Consider the following 27,802-nt stretch of genomic DNA (forward strand, 5'->3'; position numbering starts at 1 on the left):
ACACAGATGAAATGCATCAACAAAAACTGCACAGATTTTATTTAGCCCAGCAGTCAACATTCACAAAAAGAAATTGGCTTTAACAAAATGCAAAGTCAGCTCATCTGAGAACAAAAAGTTTAATTAATAATTGCATTTCTGATCCTTCTGACATAATTACATTTTGATAAAAAGATGGCATTCACTATGTCAACAGCAGGATAAGTGCTATACCCTTCAAACAGATCAAAGAATATACATAATTTTCAGTTGTTTATAACACTGGCTTACAAAACAAAACAAAATTTAAAAAAACCCAGGAAATTGTGCAAATTTATTATTTCTAAATACAAGATGTTGTTTTACTCTTCTAATTGGTAAAGCAAAGTTATCAGTAATGTCAATCATTTCAGCCACTGAAAGGAGTTTTATTTTAAAGTTTCATTTTCAAAAACCTTTTTCCTCAATTCAATTGTATAAAAAGCATACTTTTTGAACCCTTAAACTTTTGTGCTGAATAAATAGCCATATTTCTACTCTATAAGGACCATAGTCTGTTAGCTTTTGTTCCTAGTGTATTTACTTCCAAAGGTGCCCAAAATATCCTCCATCATCCTTCTTTTATTTCTCAAGGACACTTTGTTCCTCTAATTCTCACGAAGCAGAAGTCAACACAAATTTTGTGGTTATTGAGTGCTTATAAATTGACTCATGACTAAATACTACTCTGTTTCCTTTATATTAATCTTTATAATAAGAAATTGTAAGTATCTTTATTATTTTCAAAGTATTTTTCCTAAGTTCATTCTCCTGGCTGGCCAGACACCTCAGTATGAAAAAGTACTGTGAGGTTCTGATTAAAGAAATCTGTAAAAATAAGTATCTGTGTCTACTGATTTAAAGTATTTGGAACTTAGTAGAAATATCACCACCATTTTTTATTCGGAAGCAAAGTGCTCTATGGTTCTTACATCCTAGACCTCAACCACTTTTAAGTGTTCCTTTTGTGGTAGCTTTATGGCAGGGGAAATGACAAAGTTAACTTCACCTGATTAAGTTCACAGATGAACAACACAGCAAGGAAGGCAATTCAAAAACTGGGTAGCTGTTTTAAAACAGTTTTTTTTTATTTTAAAAAGCATCATTTATGAGTGAACAACTGAAATTTATAAAGGCATGGGCAAGAATTTGAGCATGTGTGTTCTTGCACATTTTTCAATTCCACAATAAGCCAGGATATCATAACTTCAAATATTTAGGTTTCAACCCAATGACTGCTAAATTAATGCATGTGGCATAGTACAAACATATGTTTAATGTATTCAATAGTGGTATTAAATGACAATGAAAATATTTCATATACTATAATCTTTCAAAGATTCTGTAGAATGCATAGGCCCTCTAGTATGGGGAAAGAATTTTTAAAGTGAAGAAAATGCCAGAGGTTTTCTTCCAAAAGTATGCATCTGAAATCCATAAAAATGATTTTCTTTTTCCTCTCCACAGACAGAATCAGAACACTGTACCATACAATAGGTTATTGTGCCTTTTTGAATAAAGTTAGTGATCCTGATTCAGGGGAGGGGGAATGGGACATGACTGGGTATGGGGAGAAGTCAGTAGAGGAAAAAAAAGAAAACAGAATCCTCCCTTTCATACATATATCTCCATGGCAGAGCCAACAAATGTATAGACTGCTCTAGATTATTTTCTTTTTTAAGTTTAAAACTTTATCAGACTAAAGAGGAAATCCTTATTCTCCCTCCCTTAAAAGCAAAGGCAGTCTTTATATACCTTTGATTTTCTTTTTTTATTTTTTAGTTAAACATTATGGTCAAAAAATAAATTAAAAAAATATAAATTTTGTCTATCAATTCAGGCAACCCAAGATGTAGTGCTACTGCACCACCTTGCAGCAATACTGTATTCACTTCTAAAGACTCATTTTAGGGGACAGAAATGCTAGATTAAATAAGAAGAAAATGACCCAAACAAGAAAGATGTATCAAAGATGGACTTTTTTCCTAAGATGATCCTTATTCATTAGCCACTTCTACCAGAGACGGGCAATATGACATTTTAAAACACAAAATAGGGGGGCAGAGGCATGCAAAGCAAAGCCTGTCAGCAATGCAGAGGCAGCCTTCTTCCCAAGCCAGCTATGACCCCTTTAGGAAGTAACTCATAAAAGTGATAAAAACATGGGAGAAAATAAAACCAAACTAAAATAAAACAGGAAAATGCCATGGATTAACCTTGCACGATGAAAATATTACAGTGTAGAACCTGTACTCCCCACTGAAAGTCTTTTTTTCCCTACAGAAGGTTAGAATAACTGTAAGCTTTCCAAATGCCAGAATCTTTGACAGATATCATAAACACTTACCTAATTGATTCAATATTTCATATGTCAAAACATATTTCATGACAGCAAACTGAAACATATTCTGCGGTCACTGTATATCCAAACATCTCTTCCCAGTAATTTGAAAGGCTAGGAGAATAGCACTTTAGAGATGCATTTAAACATCCTCCATATAAAATGTTATCAGTCCTGTTCCTTCCTCCTCAAAGGATATAGAAAAAAGGGGAAAATTATCCAAAAGGACATTAGTGTATTACTGTACTTTCTGAAGAGAAAGAAAAATGTAGAAAAATGGAAATGCTAAAATTTCAAGTAGCTTGAACATAAATATGGTAGAAATCATCCTATTAGAAGTTTTACCCCATCCCCAAAATGGCTTACAAATTTACGTTCCCATGACAACAATTCTTAGAGTCTTCCCACAAATCCAGGAAACTTCCTTCCCTTACTCTGCAGGAATAGGCAGTAGGGAAAAGGAAAGAGAGAGTGGACCTGGTAGATGTTCATTTATTAACTGATGGCATGATTATAAGTAACATTTTGCAAGACCCCAATACCACAATTTTCTTCTAGGTACTGTACATTGACTTTCATAGACTGTTTTTTAAAGGCCATTTTTTGAGGACAAAACACTGAGACGAGAAGAAGGCTGAACGAACCTTCTCAAACACAAGAGTGTACAGACTTAGTACAAGGCTTAGGAGGAAGGCTTTTTTTTTTCCCAGAGATATGCTGCATAACCATGTTCCTATCACACAGCTCTGTCTATACATTGGGGCATATCTCTACAGAAATGTCTAATTACAACACTAGGAAACATTTTACATTTAGATGTAAAATCAGTAATTTAGAATACCAATATGTTATTTATCCATGATCATTTTTTTCCAGAGGTTGTTTTAAAGGAAAAAAAAATTCCATTCAACAAGTTTCATTTGACTTTTACTCATCGTTGAATACACATGAAATGTGCTTTCAATGCATAAAAATCACAGTGGATAGCAGCAAAGGACTTGGGGGAAATTAAGGAGAATTTGATCATTCACATTGTGATTAATCTGCACATTGATGAAAGATAGCTATTTCACACTTCTAAAAATAAACTTGAGATCATTCTTTCCAACAAAAAAAAACAAGAAAAAAAAGCCTCCCAAAATACACAAACCCCCCCCCAAAACAAACCATAAATCCAAATGCATTACTTTTCTTTTACAGACAAAAATGAAATATTTCTATGGCAGCAAAAGATTTTGATAATAATGAAAGTCTGTAAACTGTAATTCAATCTCTTTTTGTTGTTGTTGTTCCCAAAGTGCAAGATGCAAGATTCCCGTAAGCTTTCAGTAGTGCTTTTCCTGTAAATAATCCTTCATTTTGTTTGGCAAAGGCAGTTTCTGAATCAGGTCTATTCTGGTGTACTGACGTATTACAAAACGACACAGGTACTGTAAAGAGCGCACCTGCATAAACCGGGACACTGGATTTGTCAGTCTCACTGGGTAAGTTGCAGATCCTGGCAGCCGGGATCTCGAATAGCAGAAAGCTCCATTTTCAGAGTCCCTGATTGAATGTTCAATTAAGTCAACTATAGACGTATGTCCCTCCACATCTGGCTGTTCATAAAAACTAAACCTACCATTTGAGTGTTCAATTCTAGTGTGAAGAGTTTTTCCATGGGAACGAAAACTCAAACTTAAAAGATAACGATCATCAGAACTATCTCGAACGAGAAACGAGCCATCAGGCACATTAGCTAATTTTCCCTCTGCCTCCCAGCGTGTAATGGGGCCCCAGTACCATCCTTGTTTTGCAAGTTTTTTCAGTTCTTCTGTGAGGCTTGTAACAACCATAGGACCGCTGTTCTGTACAGAGTCATAAACTCTTCCAACTCCTGGGGCAGTGTTAGGATCAAAATTCAAATGGCAGCGCATACTTTCAGCCACATGGGCATCCGTGCCATTTAATCCATTGAAGTTCCTTTGGATTTGATTATTCTGCATTGGAGGTAGCAAAGGTGAAAGTGGAGGGACATCACTATGATTAACTCTTGGGCTTTGCAACATGACTCCTGTGGTACCAATCAACAAACCATTCACCGTCTGGTCCACAAAGATATCCGGTGCAACGACCACGTCCTGATCCACTTGGCTCTCATCTTCATGGAAAGCATTTCCCCCCACTTGAGAAGAAACAGTCGAAACTTCCATGGGTGAGGAACTATCCAGACAGTAACTACGTGATCCTTCCAAAGGATACATTCCCTCATCTAAAGGCACAGTATACTGAATGTAGTCCTGAGGCATTAATCCAATAACTACAGGCACATGTTCATCAATATGAAGATGCAAGTCCCCGTTCTGAGATTCCGTATTTTTTAATGCATTTGTTTGTTCCTGGAACACATTTTCTGACTGCAAGTCATGGAAGTCCTTTCGAACACCATTCAGTGCTGGGCTTGGATTAGAGGAATGGACCAAGGCCTTGACTTTCACTTCCATTTTGATGCAAGTCTCTTCTGAATTTGTAGGTCGAAGTGGCCATGGAGTTGGGCTGTAATGGTGATTACGGAGGGAAGTGGATCTCAGAGGTCTTTGAGCTCGCACATCTTTGAAGGTTATTGGAGCAGATGAGGAAGAAAATGTGTCATCATCTGCAGAGCTTACAGATGGTGTGCTGCCTTTGCCTTTCTGTTTTTGTTTTGCTGAAAGCCTCCTTTTTAACGTACCCATTAAACTTTCACTTTTTGATCTATTTTTGCCTCCTTTTTCATCTTCACTATTGACTTCACAGCTAGCCAAATCTTTACCATAGCAGCTGCCAAACAAGGAGTCATCTTTTCCAAATTCACTTAATGATGGCTGCTGAACCACTACAAAGTCACTTTCATCTTTACTTTTATTTAAGTTAAAGGACTTGCGAATTGTTTTGAGACTAATTTTCTTCATTATGACAAGTTACCAAATCTGGCTGATCAGCGGTGCTTGCGGTGATATAGCCCTAACACACGAAGAGCAGCTTCTGCTTCATTTATGTTTTGATCCAGCCTCATTTAACTTCAAGAGCCATTTCCTGGAAAGAAAAAAAACCAGTTACATTCACAAAATAAAAATTTCAGAAATTATCTATAAGGGTTTCCCCCTCTCCAAGCAGAACAGAAATTGCAGTAATTTAACAATGGGTATCACATAAAAGTAAAAACAGGTTGCTGACTTCGAAACAATTAGGGTCAAAAAATGAAACTCCTACATTTCCAGAACTTCATTCTGCTTTCAGCATGGTAATTTTTGAAACAACCACACACTTTATATTACACTCACAGGCAGATATATTTTATTGCATTTATATATAATTTTGAATAGTCCTCTCTTTCCAAAGACTCCTAAAAAATCCCCCCACAAGTAACTACAGAAGATAAAACTACAGAAAATATTCTAATCAACAGAATTCCTACATCCAGGTTAAACTGTGATTGATCCCAAAACAGGGTCTTATAAGGTTATACTTTCTCTACACAAGAAAGTTGAGTAATATTTAGAAGGTTACATATTTATAGGAAAACTAACTGCAGCGAAAATACAGATTTTCCTTAACAGCAAAGTAACATATATTTACTGCAAGTCCTCTCCTGAACTTCTGTGGAAGAAAGGATTTCCAATCTCTTTTAGCCACAGGAAACAAAGTCACAGCCTCTTATTGCCTAAAATCATTAGAACTTTTCTTCCTCCAGTATTTCTGCCAAGATCTAGTGGACACAACTGCTCCCACCCAGCATCTTGCAGAATCAGGTACCCACAAAATTGATCTTTCGGATTGTTTTTTTTCCTCGATTGAGGTTTGACTGTGTTTTGGGGGGCTTTGGAGGGTCATGGTTTGTTTTGTTTTAATTTTAGCTAGACCTCTTTACCTTAGTAAAGAGCTCTGGAAAGAGAAGGACAACGCATGAGAAAGAGAAGAGAGGGAAGTTGCTACTCGCACAGAAGTAGGTACTACAATTAGTAGTAACTGTTATTCCACATACCTCCAAATACATGTGATGTTAGCAGCACAACCTGCAGGAGCAAGCCTGGCTCCAGGCTAAGCATGGCAAGCTGAAGGAGTCTAAGAATCTTTCAAGAAATCTTCCAACCTTGGTGGACTGAGGGGAAAGTAAAACAGCCCTTATATACTTCCCACTTTTCTCCCACAGTATCACAATATAAGCAAACCGAGAAAAACAGTGCAACAGACTGAATTAAGTTTTATCAACTAAACAATACTGTTTTCTTAAATAAATATTCAAAACTGCATAAAAGCATGGAAGGACAATGATTATTATAACCAAAAAGCAGTCCACTGCCTACTGCTGTTGCCCAGCCCAACTTCTGTGGTCCTCAAGTATACAAAAGGTACTATCCAAAGCAAACTAAAAGGCAATGTGAAGCATCTACAGATTCTGAACTTCAAAACACCTTGAAAAATTTTATGTAAAACTCTGCTGCTAGAGGGGAGGACACTGCTCCATAAAAAGCAGAAGTAGTAAAGACGGATTTACATGGATTGTATCCCAGTCCTATCTGCATCAACCTATTTCAAAGACTGGTTCTGTGTCCTTGTCATAACCTCTGATATTTCCCAAATTCATCTTTAGATCATTCAGATCTTTCCATTCCATTTTCTTCATTACCAAACTAAATAATACTTTCCTTTATTTCAATGGGGAAGAAATAAAAGCTTACTCCAGTCTCTAAACTGATTCACTTTCTACCAGCAAAGAACAAACATGACCAAAACGCTTTCTAAACAAAAGCCTAAGAATAAATTACTTGCTATAAATGAGTATTAAGATTTAAAAAAACAGAACCACTCTTTTATGATATGTTCACTAGTTATTTTCCACTTTTAACAGGATACCTGTTGTATCAGGAGTCATGAAATCCTAAAACACCATCGTCCAGTTACACAATGTGAACACAATCCTGAGTTATGGGTATGAATTTTCAAAGGTTAAGACACTATGTTTACTTTCCTACAAGTGCAGATAAAGGGAGAATTACATGAAAATTAAAAGGAGACTCAAAATGTCATTGACTTTCTAATCCTAAACCATTTGGATTTTGCCACCGTTCCAATTTGCAGAACTTTTTGTCATACGTAACCAAATTAACCTACAATATGAGTTAAAATTACAACTTCAGGATTGCATTGCTTCTCCTAAACTAACAAATCAGAGCATTCATTCATTTGATAAAATTAACTCTGCTTTTGTGCACCAGAATCCTGGGAACTATCACATTAGCTCCACCTGTGAAATCCACAGTGCTCTCCAACTGCTTCTGACATCCACAAGCTGATATTATTTCCACTTTTCCAGAAATGTTCCCCCCTCCTTGTGGAGGGTACTGCATGCAGATACCAATCTCATCACTCTTGTGACCAGTACCAGGACTCAAGGAAACAGCAGGAAGCTGAATCAGGGGATATTTAGGTTGGATACCAGGAAAAGGTTTTTCACACTGAGGGTGGCTGGGTACTGGAACAGGCTCTCCAGGGAAGCGGTCAGAGCACAAAGCCTGACAGAGTTCAAGAAGTGTCTGGACAATGCTCTTAAGCACATGATGTGATTCTTTGGTCTGTCCTGCACAGAGCCAGGAGCTGGACTCAATTACCCTGAATGGATTCATTCCAACTCAGTATATTCTGGATTCTATAAAATGGTTGGTTTATTAGTTGTATTCTTGTAAAAACTCATGTCAAGATATAAGAAAGGTTTGATAATCAACTGTAAAGCCCATAAACAACATGCATCTATCCAGAAGCCCAGTTCATTCATGCATGAGAATATGATGAAAATCTAGTGACAGTCCAGGTCGAAGCTCTTCACAGTAAACTGAACACACTCATATCATGAGAGCAAGGCTCTAAACAAGTTGTCCATATGAGACTCACCCTACAATACCTCCTACACATATTTTATGTAGGACAGGAGAAAACAAATACACCCTGAAGTCAAATACCCTAATTGATCCTGATACTCCTCTTTCTTTGCACATACTTAAAAAGCACCAGCTAATTCTGCATTGCATATCAATGTGTTTATAAACGCTGTATAAACAGTCCTCACTATATGATACACTTGTATGCTTGCAAGTATAGAATTCATTGCAGTCTTCATTTAATAAAGCTGGAGCAGAAGAGGCCAGGCATACACCCCTTCCTGGAATACATTAAAATGAATTATGCAACTTCTTCACAACCCTCAGCACAGCAACAGCTTCACTAGTATTTTGCGTGAATTATGGCGTGACTGAAGTCTCCCACCGATGTGCTCTTTCAGTGCCATCTGCTGTACAGTGAATTAGACAGCCTAACAAGAGACAACTCTAGTAATTCTTCTGGCAGATATTTGCAACTATAAACAGTCTTGAACTCTACCAATATATTCCCAAAGCCTGGTGACTGTATGTGCAGAAACACCTGGAACACACAGACTGAAAATGAGATTAATCAAATCCAGAAAGAGAATGAGATCTTAATGCACAGAATAATGTGGATGAATGAAATTCAAACTTAAGAACTTCCATCACAAATTCTGTATCTCAGAATTTTTACTATTATGCAGGTTAACAAAATACAAGCCAGGTCTCTGGATGAAAACTACCAGCTTAATACCCAGTAAACACCACGTCCCCTTTTGCACATAAAAATAATGAAAACTAAATTTGCACCTCACTTGGAGGAAGAGAAACATTTATCAATCACATACAAATGTGAAATTACTAGTGAAGATAATTAGGACTAAAAGTTCACTTTACAGGCTGCATCTTGGAAATATGAAAAGCAGGCCATGCAATGGTACATTAATTATTATGGTGGCCAACACTGATGTATGAAAAATTAGGAAGTTTTAAGTATATATTAATTTCTGCAAATCCTGTTTGAATATTCCAACATTTCAGAGTAGTTTCAGTTTAATGGTACAAAATGGTTTCAGTAGATTAGAATCACATAGCTAACTCTAAGCAGTGTTTGTAAAAGTACACCAACAAAAAAGTTTGATTATACTGTATTCATTAATTTCTGATCTTTTTCACACTTTTATGTTAGGCATACTCATTTCCCAAGACAAATACTATAAACAATGCTGCCAAAATGCACTACAGTAGAAATAAACGAGGAATAACTTTAAGGAGTTAGGACAGAAAACATCATACTGGAAACATACAGCAAAATACAACTCATCTTTGAGCAAAGAATTGTTCTTAAAAAGTTTAATAAAAAATTCATCACAAATTACACTTCAAATTATTAGTTAATGTTATTTCAGAAAACCTTTCTAAAATAAATGTTAATCTGCTTATCTATTTCCATAAAGTGAAACAGTTGAGCATTGAACTTGATTTTGTTTTAGCCCATATCATCCTGCATCATTCCTGAAAAGTCTGTCTTTCACTTAGAAATACATAATCTTTATTTTATGCTGGATCATCATAAGACTTTCATCATTTACAATTTCAATTTATCTTATTTTAACATATTTATATTAGGAAAATAACTAAAAATACCTCAGAAGTGAAAAGTTTCTGCATTCCTGGGCATGACAACAACTAGGTTCTCATTACTGTCAGCTAATGAAGCCTATTCTAATCTGCAGAAGTGTAAGTTGCCATTCCCCAGCTTTCCCTAAATTGTCACTGAAATATATTCATGCATTCTTTGGAAGGGCATGTCAAACACAGCTCTTAAGGTAATGCAGATTTCAAGTGCTGTATTTCGGAAATTCCTGTGTCTACATTTTCTCCAAAGTTACTAAATCTATTAATATGAATTATTAAGAAGTTGGTCTCCATGCACATTCCCATCAATTTTACTTCAATACTGAATCTGTATAACTGGAAGTTTTTCTTCAAACCGGTATATAAAGTACTGACTTGAGGAATTTCCCACTAGGTACTTAGAGTTTCAGGCTATATGCGTACAAAAACTCTGCACAAAATACTCATGATGTAAAGAGAGATTCAGTATCTACTTCAAACATCATCAATTTCTAAAACAACATCCACACTACAAGGCAACTTTTCACTTTTTCTCTATACATGCCATAAGCACACTGAAGATGGTGAGTTTTTTCCCTTTGCTGATCTTCAAGTAAATTCCTACATTATACTCCTTTTCAGTAAGGAAGAAGAATCTTTAAATTAAGTAATCTAAATTCCATTGCATACTCTTATACCTTGAAAATGACAAAAAAAGGTAAATGGTTTTAGTAGTGGCTTCCTTGCTAATGGATGAACACTCCCCTAATATGATCACAAATTTTATAAAAGCCCTTTTGACACACACTGCTTTTCTAGTGAGCTCAGATGTACAACTTCACATAAAATTGGGAACAAGGAAAAAACAGATGAGAAGCTCATCTGACAGTACATTACACTTATAACAATTCAAGAGTACTTAAAGCCTCCTATTTTTAAGCTAACTAATCAAACACCTGAACCATGAGTTATTCACTACAAATTTTAAATTTATACCCTCTGTGAATGGAGCAGCTGAGGAAAGTACCATCAACCTCTCTACAGGGCAATATAATTGAACAGGTTTTATACAGATTACAATTTAAAACCAACCAACCAAGAGTAAGTCACATTATTTAGTCACATCATCTCTCTCCTATTTTTTTCCTCCTTTTACAGAACTTAAACATAAAACAGTCCATGGGCACTACTGTTCCAACAGAGGATAGTGTAACCCTAATCACTACCAACCTTTAGCAGAGAATAACCAAGGTACACCTTTGGTAATACATAGAAAAGTGGAGTAAATTAATAATGAAAACTTGACACAATGAAATTTTTCTTTGTCACTTCTGATTATGGGAATTAAAAGTATGTAAAACCAGGACACAGCCACTGCAAAAGTCCAAATACCTTGATTTCTTTTCCCTAGCCTGCTGTTGAAAAAGAATGCCCTTTAACATTCAGATTTCCTTAATTTTAATTTTTTTTTCATTTTGTTTCTTTGAACACCATTTAATCCATGAGTGTTTGCAGTAGGTCCTGTTTTTTCCCATATTTGGTTGCGGAATGGAATATTTCTATCTGATTGGTGATTTTCCTCTGGGGAGTAACTTAAGGGTGTTAAATGGCATCTCTATTATGGTTCGTATGTGTATATACAGACTTGTAACTATAATAATTTCATCACTGCAACAGCCAAACCCAGTTACTAATATTAACAGTCCTCAGCCAAGGTTACATCTCTGTTACCCAAGGATGGCTGGCTGGGATCTGTATCTGCTCCCGAGCCACCATGGCACACTAACATGGGGGTGTTAAACTGAAGTCGGCACCAGTTGGTGTCGGCTCAAGAACACACAAAACATTGTGATACCAGAGCTGCTGTTGGAGGAGGAAACTCCAGGGAAGCTGGGTAGATGACAGCCAGTAACCACTTGAGCCATTCCTGCTAGATCTCTCACAAACTGAGAATCAACACCCAAATAGGGAAACAAGCAGACTGTACTTTGCATACATTTACTAAAAGACAGACACAAGTACCACCTTTCATCACTTTCTTTCAAGCAAACATATTAAGCAAAGCATACTGCTAACAAATTGTTTCAAGCATGTGGAAAAATTACCAGGAAAATGAAACCACAATTTGGCTCTAAGACCCTGATTAACAGCAAGGGAAAAAGAAGCAAAAAAAAAAAAAATTACTCAGCAGTTCTATGTATGCCAAGGTGCTGAAAAAGAGAAAAGAACATTTTTGATTAATCAAATGGGAGAAGTCACTAAAGAAATCTGATGTGTTCATGTGTTTCACTGCAGAAAATCCCATCCATTGACTGCAAATAAACTTTTGCTTTTAGTTTTCACACAGCTATGCAGAAGCAGATGAAGAGTGAGAGTAATGCTCAGTCAGGCTCTGCTTTCATTTCTTAATATTTTACAAGAATGCAGCAGCCAGCCTTGAAGCAGACTGTCAGCAAAAATTAAGTCGTTTCATAAGGAAAGGTTAGACTTCCTGGGAGATAATGCATGAGAATTCCTTTCCAACTAAGGGTCCATCCATCACTCCATCCTGATAGAAGATTACACCAAAATGTTTTCCTTCTGTTGTAAGGTATGGGATAGCCTCAGCTTGATAATGAGGATTTATGCTTATCCAAGATATTTATGCAATCCTCTTAAACCATAACACAGTTATGAAAAGCTGTAAAATTATAATGCTCTAAAAAACAGCATTTCATTTTACAATACAGACCGACATCATATTCTGTAAAAGGAATCAATTTTGAAACATTTTTCCTCTAAGATGGCAAAGAACAGATTCTGTGCCTACATATTTGAGAACAACATAAGTGTTTGAAATTAATACCAGGAAAATGAAAGGAAGAATGGGAAAAACAGAAAAAAAAATTGCATTTTTGCACTTATTTTCATTGAGAACTATACATTAATGTCTAAATGCTGGGATGTATGCTGAAAAGAACATAACGTGTAATTGTATGGATGCGGGTACTAAAACCCAATGCAGTTTGGTTTCTGAATCCTCAATTATGCATTTCCAAACATAATTTTAGAAATGCTATCCATCCTTTCAAAGCATATGCCAGAAAGACAGAAATAACAAAGCACACCATTCTCTCAAAGTGATTTTTTGTGGTCAGCACTAATCTGACCACTCTTCATGTTAGTGACAAAATAATATAATTGTGAGAAACACTTTTCCAGCTCTTCCCAAAAAAGGAAAGAAAACACTCAGCAGACATGCAACAGCTAAATAGTTCCACTTCACATTGACTTATATTAATTTTGGTTTCGCTTTCAAAGTTCGGGCTGGTGTTTCTACAGCAAGCACAGAAACACTGTTACTGTGTACAGCTTCCAAAACACAAACCAAGACAGCTGAAAAGGGCCTGCTGCAAAAAAAATGTTTTGACAAGGAGACATTAAACAGGTAGCATGAATGATCTTTTCCTACTGTTCTATCAGAACAGACATTCAACTTCTCAGGCCAAACATCTGTCACCAAAGAACCCCACAGTACGAGGAGCATGACCAAATAGGCAAAACAGAAATACACCTCTCAGTTAACACCTAATGCTACATTATGTGCTTGTTTCCTGCTTCCAGGGGGAAAAAATCACTAGGAAAAAAAAAAAAGGGGAAGACATTGTAAGGAGAAAGAGGAAAATACAAGAAAATAGAAACAGAAGACTCACACCATATGGTACCATTACAGAGATATCATTCTAGGAGTTATTGAAAAACATCTGGAGGACAACTCAGTCATTGGTCACAGCCAGAACACTGTGTCATGAGAGGAAAGTCCTGCTTGTTAAACCTTACTTCCCTTTATGACAAGGTAACCTACCTAGGTGATCAAAGGAAGCAAACTGATGTTATCTTTTTGGATTTCAGTACTTTTTGGTACTGTCTGTCACAGGATCCTTCTGGACAAAACGTCCAGCACACAGCTGCATAAACACAGCATGGGATTGGTGAGCAACTGGCTCACAGGTCGGGCACAAAGGGTTATAGTGAATAGGGTGACATCAGACTGGCGACCTCTCACTAGTGGGGCTCTGCAGGGCTCCATCCTCAGCCCTGTGCTTCTTTCAACATCTTTATAAATGACTTGGACACAGAACTCAAGAGATATTGAGCAAATTTGCAGATGACACAAAATTGGGAGGAACAGAGAGGTCCTACAGAGAGACCTTGACAAGTCAGAGGGCTGGGCAACCACCAACCATCCAAGTTTAACGAGGGCAAGTGCCCAATTCTGCACCTGGGATAGGGCAATCCTGGATGTATGGACAGACTGGGGAATGAGATGCTGGAGAGCAGTGCCACAGAAAGGGACCTCAGGTTCCTGGTCAGTGGCAAGTTGAATACGAGTTAGCAGTGTCCTGGCAGCCAGGAGGGCCATGTCTGTCCTGGGGGGCAACAGGCACAGCATCACCAACCGGACAAGGGAAGGGATTGTCCTGCTCTGCTCTGCTCCGCACTGGGGGAAGCCTCACCCCACCTCAAGTCCCTTCCAACTCAAAATATTCTGTGATCATTTCTATTGAAAATTATAAGGGTTTGTACAGCATCACTACATATGTCACTATATTACAGATTTTTAAATATTGCCCCTAAATTGAGTTGTTAATTTGTTATAGTCATCTTTTTTTGCTTCTGCCTGTCCCAGTCACCTGACATGAAAATAAAGACAGAGGAAGTAGTTTCAAATTACTATAGGACCAAGCAAGCATGACTTGATATTTTGCTTTCTTTAAGGTGCAATACGGGATACTCTCTTCTTCAGGAGCAAAAAAGAGAAAACAACATATCAGGAAAGCTATGAAGTCACATTCACAAGGGAAAAACAAACCAAAAACAAACAAACCCCAAAACACAACAAATCCAAAACAAAGTTAAACCTAACTTTTAAACACCTCACTTGCCACACTATGTAGCCAACATGTGTCTTCATATCCCATGTTTGCAAAACAAATATCTTCACCAGTAAGTGGCAAACTGCTCACCTTTCCACTTACATTTGTCATTTATGCTTGCTTACCTGACGGACAACCAGGACCATATGTAATTGGCCTTTATTCCTACAAATAACATCCACCTCGCATCAAAGATATAAAAAAAAAAAAAAAGAAAGAAAAAAAGAAAAAGAAATCTGCACAAATTATCTCCAGGTAATATGATTCCTTTAAAAATATCCAGATGGAAAAATACCACCAGCCTTTTGAAAAGTATGCCAAAAACATAGTAATTAAATTCTTCAAGCAATAATTCAAATTTAGTTATCTAATGTATTCCAGCAGGAATAAAAGAAATGTTGTTAAACTCTAAAAGATAAATATATTTTATAGCGATCTGTCTACCAAACACACAAGCTGAAATGAAGGCACCTGAAACAAGTTTTCAAGATAGTGACTGGCTTTATAAGTCACTACACAGAAAAAGAGGATTTTGTTTTTCTGCCATATGCAGCAGTCATGTTCTGCAATTGGAGAATGTGTAATTGCATGAAGACTCATTTTCCAATTTTTCAGCTCTTCTAGAAGGCCCAAACAAACAGCAATACACAACAGCCTTATACCATCTTGTACCATTCTGCCTTGGATCTCATGACTGAGGCTGACTCCAAATTAACCTCCTCAGTACAGTTTTTCATTGAGACTGAAGGATCCTTTGAACCTGTATGACCAGGTAGAATCTCCAATGTTTTTACTGTTATCACCCCCACCTGCTTCATTCAGGGCATTTTTAATAAGAATAAAAGCCTTCTTTCCTTGGAAGATAACACTGTCCTCTCAATTCAAGCTAAGATGCAGAAATTCTTTGAGAGACAGTTAACCCTCTACATAAATGGAAGGATTAAATGAACTCATTTATGGTCTGACAGGAAAGAACACAGTGCCTTGATTAAAGAGAAATAAAAGTGGAAAGATCTTCCACAACATCTGTACAGAGTTCACACATGCAGAGAAATCTCCAAGCATGCTGAGGTGTAAGCAGCTAATAAGCACAATCCCCAGAATCACAAAGAAAGGACTGACCTCTGTTTTGGGACTTTCTTCACTAAATTATTGGAGAAATGCAATGTATTTGCTACACAGATGTCACAAAGGTCCTACCATTCCCCTCCAGACCATATAAAAATGTTTTTAACTAAAGACAACATTTTTCCAAATCAATGACCAATTGTCTTACTACAATACATATATAACATACACATAATTTGAAAGTGTATGCATCCTTTCAGTAAAATTCATTGAAAAGAGAAATAGATATTCAGTGAACTATGACAGACCTGGGATGAAAAGGCATTGCCTACATTTAGGCAATAAGTATATTTAGTCAACCAAGGTCATTCTAATCTCTGCAATAACAACACATTCATAAAATACTGCAATAGTGTGTCTCACATAAAGTAAGAGGCTTCTATTCAAGAAGCCAAGTTCCCTAGTCACTTCTCAAAAGTTCAAGGAAAAAAAAAAAAAGTTCAAGAGTTAAATTCACATTCAGAGACTATTGTTTGTTTTAGCATTACTTCCCATAGAAAGAAAACTCAACCATGCAAGGTTTCTGTGTATGCCCTGAAGTCCCTTGAGGGCTGCCCAACCAAGTTTTATCAAATAAGCAGAAAGGCAGTGTCCCAGCTAAGAGAGCAGCCATGGCAAAAATTCATATATTCTTACATATACAAAAATCCAAGGGCATTTCTAAACACAGGAAAAGCTTTATCTGGAATTCAAAAGTATTTTGAAAACCAAGGAAAAAAGTGACATGAAACATCTCCATTTCTCGGAGAGATGATGTTCACAAAAACTGTTTCATTGTAACATAAAAATGTTTACCTCTGACCTTAAAGATACCACCCACGTTCACTAGAAGTATTTTGTTACTGTGACCTGTTTTTCAATTCTGATCAACTGTTAAAAAGCAAAAAGCTTAGTAGATACTTTTTATATCACTGCATTAAGAAACCAGTAGCACAAAATATTAAACCTTTAAAAATCATCTCTAAGTTCCACTGACAATTTTACTTTCTTGAAAATTTAAAAATTATCAGTAAAATAACCACAATCAACTTCTCTCAGCAAGTAAAATCCTTTGTGTTTTACCTCTCGAACAGCACAGTGAGAAAAATAATTTTATATCCTTTATCTGAACCATTTATAGAGGAAACATAGTAGACAATTTAATTAAAGTTCCACGTCTAAGAACTCGGAAGTTGAGAAAAGCCAGAAGGGTTTCCTAACCAATCCTCTTTCTTTTTTCACATGTGGGACAAAAATGTTTACATTAATGCCGCTCTCCAACATCCTTTAAAATGTATAGTTCTAACATTTACTAACAGGACACCAATTAAACTCAACATTCCAGACAGAATTATTGACTTCATTAGTGACATTTTTGCTGTCTTCATGTCCAACATTTAAATGTTAGTGCACAGGTACTCAGTGCTCTATTCAACACTTCATGAGAGTCAGAACATAGAGAGATTAATTTCCACTTTTTTAAGATGCATTCATAAGCTGAATAACATGCACCATCAGGCAAAACTAAGGTAGTTTAATTCTGAAACCTAAATTTTGAATTCATGTAATGTGGAGTTATGGTGAAAATGAGTGAGAGCTGCTGGAGTTTTGAGAAAACACCTACCCTACTAAATCTGAAATCTCCCACACTTGTCTAAGATGGCAGCAGAACTAAACAACAGCAGCGCCAGGAGTTGATTGCAACAGCAAATTGCTGCAAGAGATCACTTAAACTTTTGGTCCCTTTCACAGGTTTGCTGACAATGGAGGAGTAAGTATACCAAACCTTTCAGTAAACCTTCCATCACTGTCCTCTAGTCATGATTCAACTTCCCGACTTCCTTTAAAACATCACAATTCAGCAGATATTTTACAGAATTCTTTCAGCCCAGTTGTTTTATTTATCAAAGCAGTAAGCAAATGCCCATGTTACAGTACACCAAGATGTATCAGGTAGCAGGATGAGGAGCAGAGGATCCATCAGTGGTATGTAGCTAAAGATGTTAAAAAGATGCAGAAAAAAATAAAAGCAAACCACCAAAGTTATGGAGAATGGTAACAAAACAAACAAAAACAAAAGCAAACAAACAAAAAAAAAACAACAACAAAAAAAAACCACCCCAAAATAAAACCAAATCCCCTTCTTCTCTTAAAAAAAAAAAAGTGCAGCAAAACCCAAACACCTTTCAAGGTTAGCTCTAAACCCTTAATTAAAGTGATTGAAGTACAAGCCACAAAGAAAGCTAATTCAGACTAAAAAATAGGCCAAGACCCAGAGTTTAAGTTTTGCATGATACAAGCTCTGAATTGGCTAAACTGGTGTCACTAGCATGGCACAAAGCATTCTCACAACCCCCACTCCATTCTGCTTCTAACAACAGATCTGAGGTTGACGGCCTGCTTTCCAAAAATACAATTGAAAGCAAAGTACATTTTGACAAACTACAAAGGTCAGAACTGCAACTACTCTTACCTAAAATAAAGAAATCTGGCTTTTGTCCAAGTTAGGATTATTTTTTTTCAGTATCTAGGCATAAGCAGTCCCTCTAAAAATCTACAGGAGCTGCAAGTACTTTGGGCATACTACAACAATCAGGTTCCTTAAAACTTTCACAGACATGCAGATCTTTGTTGTTCTTGAAAATCTTTCACATACAGGGAGCAGCTTAATTGAGGAAGTATCAGAATTTCAGAGATTTTTTTTTCTTTTAACTAAAAGCTCCTCAGTAGCCTTTAGTTTTATTTTTTGTAAAAGCAGAAGTACTTAGTGTTAAAAGAACAGTATCAGTGGCTGCCCTGTGGTTGACACCTTTATCTACATGTTTAATACTGTCTATCATCACCCAGAATCATGCCATATAAAATTCAGTGGCAACCACTTCTTTTTATGGACATCATGAGAAGTGGAAGCATGATCAAAGAATCCTTTTGGATCACATACGGAGCTTGCACAAATGGAAATCAAACTACAAAGTCTAATTAACTTGGGCAGTGGTCCTAGACACCACAAAAGGAGAGTTTCACTTAATATATCCTATGTGCAGCAACAGTTTCAGATGCAGGATGAATTGGGAGAGAAAGTCAGATGCAGGTTTTCCCTCTCCAAATCAGTTGCTTACTCCACCAGGACGAGAAAAAGCACACTATCTAGATCGTTTTCAGCTCTGCTAATCTTCTTCAGAATGGCTTTAGAAGAAGGAGTAGAAACCTTTTCACACTACAGAGCAGCCAAAAGGCTGCTGTTCAGAGTAGTCCTCATACAGAAAGGACAGAAATGGAAAATTACTATGGCTATCTTACATTCTGAATAAGGGCTCTACCTAGCAAGCTGTTATATCCTATATTTTTATATCACTGGGAAATGCAGCCTGTAGCTGCTTGCAAACTGTGAAACCTATACATGCAAATAACAAGGAAATTTTTAGCTACATACCTTTGTATTTAATTTCATATTTCACTGCAGATACATTTTGTCCTTCACAGAGATGATATGCCCAATATCCACCTATTATCGATGGTCCTAAACAAATAACAGTGACAATAATCCACTCACACACTTGGGAATCCATTTTAAAGGCAAAGGAGCATCTAGTACAGCATAAGGAAATCACTCTTACATAGTTGCACCTCAATTCTCTTCTGGAACACACCTACTATTTCATGAGATACAATTCAACTGATATCGTCAAACAGTATCAGCTATTGTACGATCAGTCTTTCATGGCCAGGAAAAGAGATCCAATCAGCAAAACAGAAAATAAGGTTTATTTTACAGACAAGTCAGCACAACACAACAAACCAGAATGCAGGGGGTGAAGGGGCAGGAACAGAAGTTCCTTCTCCTTGTTTAAAGACTGGGGGGATCTTGAGTCAGGTGGTCCCCAAGGGGCAATCATGCTGAGTACCTCTAATTAAGCAGTCTCTCCTGGAATATGCTCCAGTAACACAATCTGTATCAGTCAAGCACCAAGCACTATGTGCCCACTAATCCCCCCATCTGTTTGGCCTCGCTGACCCTCCAAGGTCTTAGGACCCACTGCAGAGAGTAACCCAACCTCAGCATTTCAGAAAATGAGAATGCAAAATACAGCTTATTTAAAATATTTCCCTTCCCGATTTCCCTGGCAGGAGGCCCAATAAGAATAGAGTAAATTAATCATCTTTATGGTTTAGAGTCTTTCCACACATAGGAAATAGGAGACAAGGCTGTGCTTAAAGTACTGTCAAATACACCAGGTAAACACACCTGTAGAAAGAGTATTATCTCCAGCTAATATCACAAAAGTACTTCAACACTTTGTTTCCCCTAAAAAAAAAAGGTGAAACATTAAATAAATTTCTAAATTCACCCTTTTAAATCCAAGGGTGCTTTTAGGAAGGCACATACCATTACACTGCACAACTTGCACGCTGACCAGAATAGGAACAGAATTTTGACTGCACAGGCAAAACTGTTCAACCATCTTTTTCATAAAGTCCTGACTTGTCAGAGTAAAACCCTTTTACAGGACTAGACCAGTTCTGACAAAAGTTATTCCACATGCAAATTTTCTCATTTTGGGTCAAAATGAGAGAGACTCTTAATTATTCATGATTAAGATCAGGAAATTTTTTTTTCTCCTACACCTACACTCTCATCACCTGCAGACAGAAACAGCTCACTACTCCAACCAGTGAATCTGATGGCAAATATATTAATGGCAGTTTTTAGACAGACACTGTTTTGTCCTGATGCACGCTGGAAGATGGTTGGTTTGGGTTTTTTTAAAATAATTGCCAGTAGCAAAAAATCATTTTACATTTGGTCCTAAACTATCTGATTTTGCTAATATTCTGTCCTAACCCAACAAAGATTAATTAACTGTGAGCAGACATTTAACTCAATGGGACTCCTCACTGTACATTGTATTCAGCTTGCACATGAAAAAATTGGGCCTTACACTGAGCAACTTCACATCAGTGTATAAATTGTTATACACAGACAGGATCAAAGATAAAATTTTCACTGTCTGCATGAAGTAATGTGCTCTATCAGATTTACACAAACTCAAAGCCCTTAAGATAGCTATCTCCACAGCAAGGTCAAATTTCTGCAGAGCCAGGAGTATCGAAGGCTGGCTGCAAAAGCTAGCTAAGCTTCAAAGTTCAACCACAAATAAAAGAGTCATGTACATGCACACTGACTTTCTTTTCTCCCGTTCTGACATTAAATTTAAAGACACACTATAAATAAAATGAAGAAATAAAAGTATTAGCCCAGTTTAAAAAAAAAAAAGACAGTCAAGGAGATACATACTTTTCAATGCTGATACATAGAACTTAAGTTCTTTTTTTTCCTCCCATCAAAAAACATTTAAAACACTGTAGATTCCAAAAGCACTTATTTTTGTAATACACAGGACATACAAGTCAGTACTGATATTCAATGTCTTCTTCTGATCATCACTGGATTAGACAACAGCTCAGATAAGTGCTGTTGGTGAATAGAGTCTTTTATCCCTGCAGTAAGGGACCATGGAATATTTACATTCACAGCAAGTATTTTCCCAAGTAACTGGATTTTTTGCACAAAGTAATGCCAAAGGCTAACGGCTAGTATTTTATTACTTCTCAGCTTTACTTACTAGTACAAACCAGCAGCTCCTTTCCTTTCAAAAGCCAAAAAGAGGAAGAAAGTCAATGTTTCAGTGTGCATTGATCAGTGCTGGTTTTGCCTCTTTTCCACTGAAGAGAGAACAGGGAGGGGAAGGAATAAAAAAGCCACCAGGCACCTACCTTACACAGACTGAGACTTAAGCTCTTACACACAACTCAGTGTACCTCTGAATGCACAAACCAACTATTCTAGAGCCAGTCTCCCCAGGCTGACCAAAATTCCACCCTGGAAAACTCCCCCAGCACGTTTCACCCAAACCAGTATCCCTGCACAAACAGCTTCTGTTAGTGAATCCGGCGAGAATTCCTTACTTGCCCAGTTCCCACCAGCTCCTGAAAGAACATCCATCTGAAAAGCACCTACCCTGTTTTTGGAGTACAGCTTCCACACAGTTCATCCTAGAAGGCACACCTTCTGTAATCAAAAACCTTTGCCCTGCTGACATTTGTCTCTGTTTCTCTATTTTATTAAAACGCATAATCTGATACCTGATTACTAACCCAAAGGGATTCCAAGGGTATTAAAACCCATTACTGATGTCAAACCCAGTCAAAATTACAGCCTGTAACTGCCCAGTCCTGCAGCACTTACTGAGGTAAAGCCAGGAGAGACAGAATTCTCTAAATCAGAAGGAACAAAAAAAGAAGGCAAGTTTGACCACTGTGTTGTAGACATTATGGAATCGAAAAGAAACATTTGGAGTAGCCTACTATGTTCTCAACCTATTTGAGGAATGCAGACTGCTTTGGAGAAGGAAAAACAATCACCTACTCAAGACTCCTACAAGCTACTGTTTTAGCACATTTACCAGAAAATGTCAAGATTAATTAAGAATAAAACTACTCAAGAAAAAACAAGAGATCACACACTGTAAAACCAAGTCTGACTGGAATCTCACTTCCAACAATGTTTTCAAAGGTAACACTCTATGTACTGTTTTAAGCAATACAAAATATCCTCGAGGAAAAATGCAGATTTAATAACTTTGGTAACCTCAAATGCTAAATTAATCACTTTATCTCCTAGCTGCATTCACCTGATGAACTCAAGATCATCAAAACCTAACACAACTGCTCTTACAGGTCAGTGTCATATACATCCATGTTAAATGACACAAGTACAGCTGCTGATTACACAGTGCAATAAGAAGCAAAGAACAATACCATATATCTGTATGATTTACTTAACAATATGCACAGGTTCATTTTCATGGTTTAAATTTTTAACTTCAAACTACTTAAACTCTCAGAAAAAAAACAACTAATAACTACTATCTATACCTTCACATCCAGAGAAAATGGCTCTCATCCAAAACTATTTTACAGCAGTTTACAGCAAGATTATTTAGTGTTTACAACAAAAATCCCCACACTTTACAAATCTAAGATTTTTTAAAATTGCCAACTTATTGCACTGTTTCCCAGAAGACAGAGCATGAGACGCTATGTGCCCGAAATATACAAAAAAGGAAGCAATGTTAGGGGAGCAGCACCTGGACAGAAATGTCTATATACAGCATTCTTTGCTTTACCTGCAAGAAAGATTTGTTTCATATTCCTTCAATGGAGTTTAAAGTCAGAGGCAGAACAAGTCAGCAACTCTACTGACATCCATGCTAAACAAACACCTATGTTTAACTTGCATAGTTTTCTTGGTGATGCAGCAACCAAGAAAGAATTTTTTAGGTAACGTGTGGCCTCATAAATGAGGCCAACTGAGTTCCTCAGAGTCCAAAGTGTTATGTGAATGGTTAAGAAGACAGAAAGGGACCAATAGTTTCCAAAGTATTTTATCTTAATATTTTCCAGAAAAAAATTTCTTGAGAGATAACAGTTTAATTAATCTTTTAAAAATTAAAAATATGCAAAGATAGGTTCTTAAATCCACGTTACAGACTAATGAAGAGCAGTTAGATTTGCAAAGCCAAACACCTCAAAGCCTTCTGAAATTGTCTGGAGTTCCAAATGCTTATTGTTCACATGCCTGTACATGACAAAAGAAGACCACAAAAACTACCAAAACAAAATATCCAGAGTAACTTTTATTTAAGTGAGCTTAAGGACTTGAAGAGCTAAATTTCTAATGCTTTGATCTGAAAATTTTAATTCTCACAATAAGCAACTAAGCCAGATTTTGCTCCACATTGCCTATTCAAGTTCAGTCTGTGTAGACTCTAGCAAAGTTTGTGTACCCTTTCTCATAACCTTGATGTATCAGTCAACACTTTACATAGAGTCAGCTTTCCATTTTCATCCAGGGCAATAATTATAGGCCAGTTTTCTTTCAGTTTGGTTTTATTCAGGAGAGGCTGAAGTAGGCAATAGGTTTTTGTTTCACTAGTTTTTTCAATTCAGATACAGGGGGAAAACTGCAACAAAAAACAAACAAAAAAAACCCAAACAAACAAACAAACAAAAAAAAACCCAACAAAAAAAACCAAAGCCATGAGTTTCTAAATGTTTCTTTCAAAAGTAATGTAGCTATTTTTAACACAGAAATTTATTCAACTTGCATAGGACAGTGTTTTAATTCAGAAATCAGTTATTTCAAGAGGAAAAAATAAAACAATAATAAAAGAAGGAAGGTACTGTGTACCATGAATCTTTATATATTGTGCTGTATCAAAAATATATTTGAGTGGTATGAAGCTGCTTTTTAATCCTGGACAATAAATATCCCATTACAAGCACAATCATCTCCTTTTCTACAAAAACATGTTGTATGCAACTTGACATCTGAAATCATCAAGAATTATTTTTTAAAATGTTTTTCTTAAAGGATACTTCCTTCTCTACTGCTACAAATTTATTGGGAGGGACCAGGACAAATGTGATAAGAACTTAGGACCTTTGTCTTCTGAAGACTGATATTTATTTCCAGAAAACTAAGTGTGTAAGAAAACAGAATGCAAACAAATTTTGGAATAAACATAAGGACAAGGAACATTACAGATATAATTATTTCTCTTCTGAAAAATAAAAAAATAAAAAAGAGTAAACTCAAATTACTATATTTGCTCTCAGTGTAATACTTTACAGTACAAAATATACAGTTACATGGCATAAGATATATCATTCTGTTTTTCATCCTACCCAATTTATATTCAAGCCATTTTAGCATCCGCATTACATTCCCTTTTATACTATTTGTATCTTATTTTCTTCTTTGGAGCATCAGAACTGCTTGAGCTACCCTCTCTAATTTGTTGCTAACACACATTAAAGCCCTATCAATAAAACAGTGAGGCACACACCAGCTGAGAACAGTTGTCTCCTTCCTATCTATTTTATGTTATTGCATTGTACTACCCAAAGACTACTAAACTCGTGCTGTGTAGGCCCAAGAGGGCTGGAAAGAAAGAGAAAAAAAGGCACTGGAGTTAGGGATTACCCTGGACTATGGCCCCAGTTTTGCCAACAATAGCATAGCAAATATGTAGTGAACTCAGGGCAGCCCTACCAAATGAAGTCCTGCAACTCAAATTACTGTAAGACTATAAAAATCATAAGAGCAGAAATAATTTACTTGCTTTGTACGAACAACTTTTTGTTAAAAGTTCACTCTCCCACTCCATCAATTCATTATGTTAAGGAGAGTCAGAAGTTGTAATCTACTCACAGAACAGTAAGAACCAGTTACCATTTCTTCAAACCATCCCTCTCCAAGAATAAGCCAAGGGTACTGACCAACTTCACAATCTAGGATCAAAGAAGTTAATAGCATAGTATAAATTAATACACAGCTGTTTTCTAGATTTCAGTACCTCGAGTTTTTATGAAACCTAGAATTACCCATCACATCTCCTGAATCCATGCAAACACTTTGATGCTGCAATACATGCAGCACATTAAAGTGATGCTCATGAAACCCCTGGAAACAACACAGAGCTTCTCCCTAACTACTCCATACCCATGCAGCTATCCAGGGAGTTAGCTAATGTGGGTATGTCTGCATAACAATACACTGTCATCACTTAAACTTCTAAGTATTAAGGCTTAATTTCATTAAATTTTAACTTTTAAAAAATCTACTTAAATCTCAAAACTTGGGATAGAGGGAATGCATCCCTGATTAAGCGTACAAGAGGTGAACCTGTTTCAAGTAAAAGCTCAGTTCCAAACACAGTGCAATGCCACAAACTCAAGAAATCTCGACTAGGAAGTGAAAACTCTGATGTTTAACACATCAGAAAAGTAAGCATTTTGAAAAAGCTGAAATTGTGTTTCTTAAGTTACACATAAAACTGTGAGTTATGAATACTGTCTTATTGCAGAAGACTCAAAAAATATCTACACATTCTCTAGTTTAGAGTCTTCCAGCCAAGCTAAGTAAACTATTTTATAATTGCACCAAAGCTTCCATGTTTTCTACAATCCCAAGATGTATTTATTTGCACAAACAAAAACTAGAAACAGAACCAGTTCTGGTTTTTTCCACCCAGAGCAGAAATGCAGATGCATTATTCCTTGAGTACTTGTGCAGACAGCAACTCTTCAAGACAGGAGGCCTGCAGCAGGCATTTTTAAACTAAAAAGGTGTATTAAGCGGATAGACATGGCATAAACGTTCCTGGCCTGTAGGAAAGAGTGGTTGGGCCCTCACAGTGAAAGAGCACAATAATTTTTTAAGGGGAAGTCAGTTTTCCTGACTAAAGCATATTCTACGACCAACTTCTCTAATGCAGTAGCCTACTCCACAAGAAAAAAACCCCCTGTGTTCCAAACTAAGATGATTTTGAAAATATAGGAAGACAAAAATAAAGAGGACAGAAAGACATAGCCAAAGCACCCTCACATCACAGAAGTATCATCCACTGCATCTCTCAAAACCCCGTTGTTTTGCAAAGGCTTTTTTCATAAGCAAACGGGCTGGCATGGGCTAGTTGTTTTCTAAGAGAAGTGGCATCATTTGGGAAAGAGAGTGCAAAAAGCAGCTCGAAGAACAATGAAAGCGAGCAAAGTTTGCGGATCTGGTAATGCTTTTGTTAAAGTCAAGTTCTTAAGGGCTGCCTGTCACAGAAAGGAGCCTCTCTCGCTCACCCCTTGGGGAGCCCTGGGCGCACCCTCACCTCGCCACATCCCGGGGATCCTCCACGGCACAAACCCCGACACCGGCTGCCCAAATCGCCATCTCCGGACACCCGCCCCGCCGGAGACAGGGACATAAAAGCCTCTACTGAAGGCGGGTTTCACGGCGGGGTAAAGGGAAATCAGCCCAATTCCGCCGCCCCCCACAATGGCACCAGTAGGCTCGGGGTGCATTCGGGCAGCGGCCCAGGGTAGGAGCACGGGAGCCCGGCGGGCCCCGCTGCCGCGACTGGCGGGCACGAGAGGCTGGCCTAGACCCCCTCCTGTCACGGCGGGGGCTGGGCAGCGCCTCGCCGGCCCGGGCCCGGCGCTGCTTCCCTGCCGCCCGCCCGGCCGCCTCGCAGGCCGCGCCGCGGCCCCGGTGCCTCCGCAGGGCCTGGCACCGCCGCGGGCTCGGGGAGCCCAGCAAACAAAGGGAGCGGAGGCCGGGGCCGCGGCCCGGGAAGAGGGCGGCGGGCAAGTGGAGAACCGCGCCGGCCCAATCCACCGGCTCCCCGTCCACCGCAGCAGCCCTCCGCGCCCAGCGGTGACGGGAGGGGGGAGCGGGCCGCGGTGCGCCCGTTGCCCCGGGGACGCTCACCCAGCGGAGGCCGCGGCGTCCCGCTCCCGGCGCGGGCCTCTTCCCGGGCACCTCAGCGGTGCGGCCCGGCCTCCGCCGGCTCCCGGGCTCGGCGGGGAGCAACCTCCAGGGGTGGCGGAGCGGCACTCACCGAGGAGGAGGAGAAGGAGGAGCTGGCTCTGCTGTTGCTTTCGCGGGGCCCGGCCCGGCTTCGGCTCTGGCTCCCTCCCTCGCCGTGCCGCCGCCTCCCTGTTCCTGGCGCCGCCGCCGCCGCTTCCTCCGCCTCCTCTGCCCCCACCCCTCCGTCCTCGGAGGGGCGCACGGGGGCGGCGAGCCCGCGATGGCCGCCGCCTGCCGCAGGCACGGCTACGGCTGCGGCTGCGGCTGCGGCTCCCGCGCACAGCCCGGCGGCGGCAGGAGGGCCGCGGGCATCGCCGCGCCGTGCTCCGCCTGCCCCGCAGCCCCCGCCGCCCGGCGGACTCCACCAGCCCTCTGCGGCCCGTCTGCCCCGCAGAAACCGGGCCCCTTCCCTTACTCGGGTCCGGGCGCCTCGCCCCGGGCTCGTTCCCGCTTGGCGGCCGCGGGAAACCCGCGGGGGGCGGCCGGGAGCCGCGCTGGGATG

General features: G+C 38.5%; 1 protein-coding gene across 5 annotated transcripts; it reads right to left on the reverse strand.

The window, feature by feature from the left end:
• Positions 1 to 1,081: 1,081 nt before the first annotated feature.
• On the reverse strand, positions 1,082 to 27,451 carry SOCS6 (suppressor of cytokine signaling 6). 5 transcript variants are annotated; one of them, XM_039711124.1, is made up of 3 exons: positions 27,332 to 27,451; positions 6,363 to 6,479; positions 1,082 to 5,413 (listed from the first exon to the last, which is right to left on the reverse strand). In XM_039711124.1, the coding sequence occupies exon 3, from the start codon at positions 5,287 to 5,289 to the stop codon at positions 3,685 to 3,687; it is 1,605 nt and encodes a 534-aa protein (XP_039567058.1). In that variant the 5' UTR covers positions 5,290 to 5,413; positions 6,363 to 6,479; positions 27,332 to 27,451; the 3' UTR covers positions 1,082 to 3,684. The 5 variants fall into 5 exon arrangements, with proteins under 5 accessions (XP_039567058.1, XP_039567059.1, XP_039567057.1 ...); XM_039711125.1 differs by lacking the exon at positions 27,332 to 27,451 and adding an exon at positions 27,202 to 27,225; XM_039711123.1 differs by lacking the exon at positions 6,363 to 6,479.
• Positions 27,452 to 27,802: the final 351 nt, after the last annotated feature.

This window comes from Passer montanus, unplaced genomic scaffold (assembly GCF_014805655.1).
Source record: "Passer montanus isolate IOZ18808 unplaced genomic scaffold, ASM1480565v1 scaffold24, whole genome shotgun sequence".
NCBI lineage: Eukaryota > Metazoa > Chordata > Aves > Passeriformes > Passeridae > Passer > Passer montanus.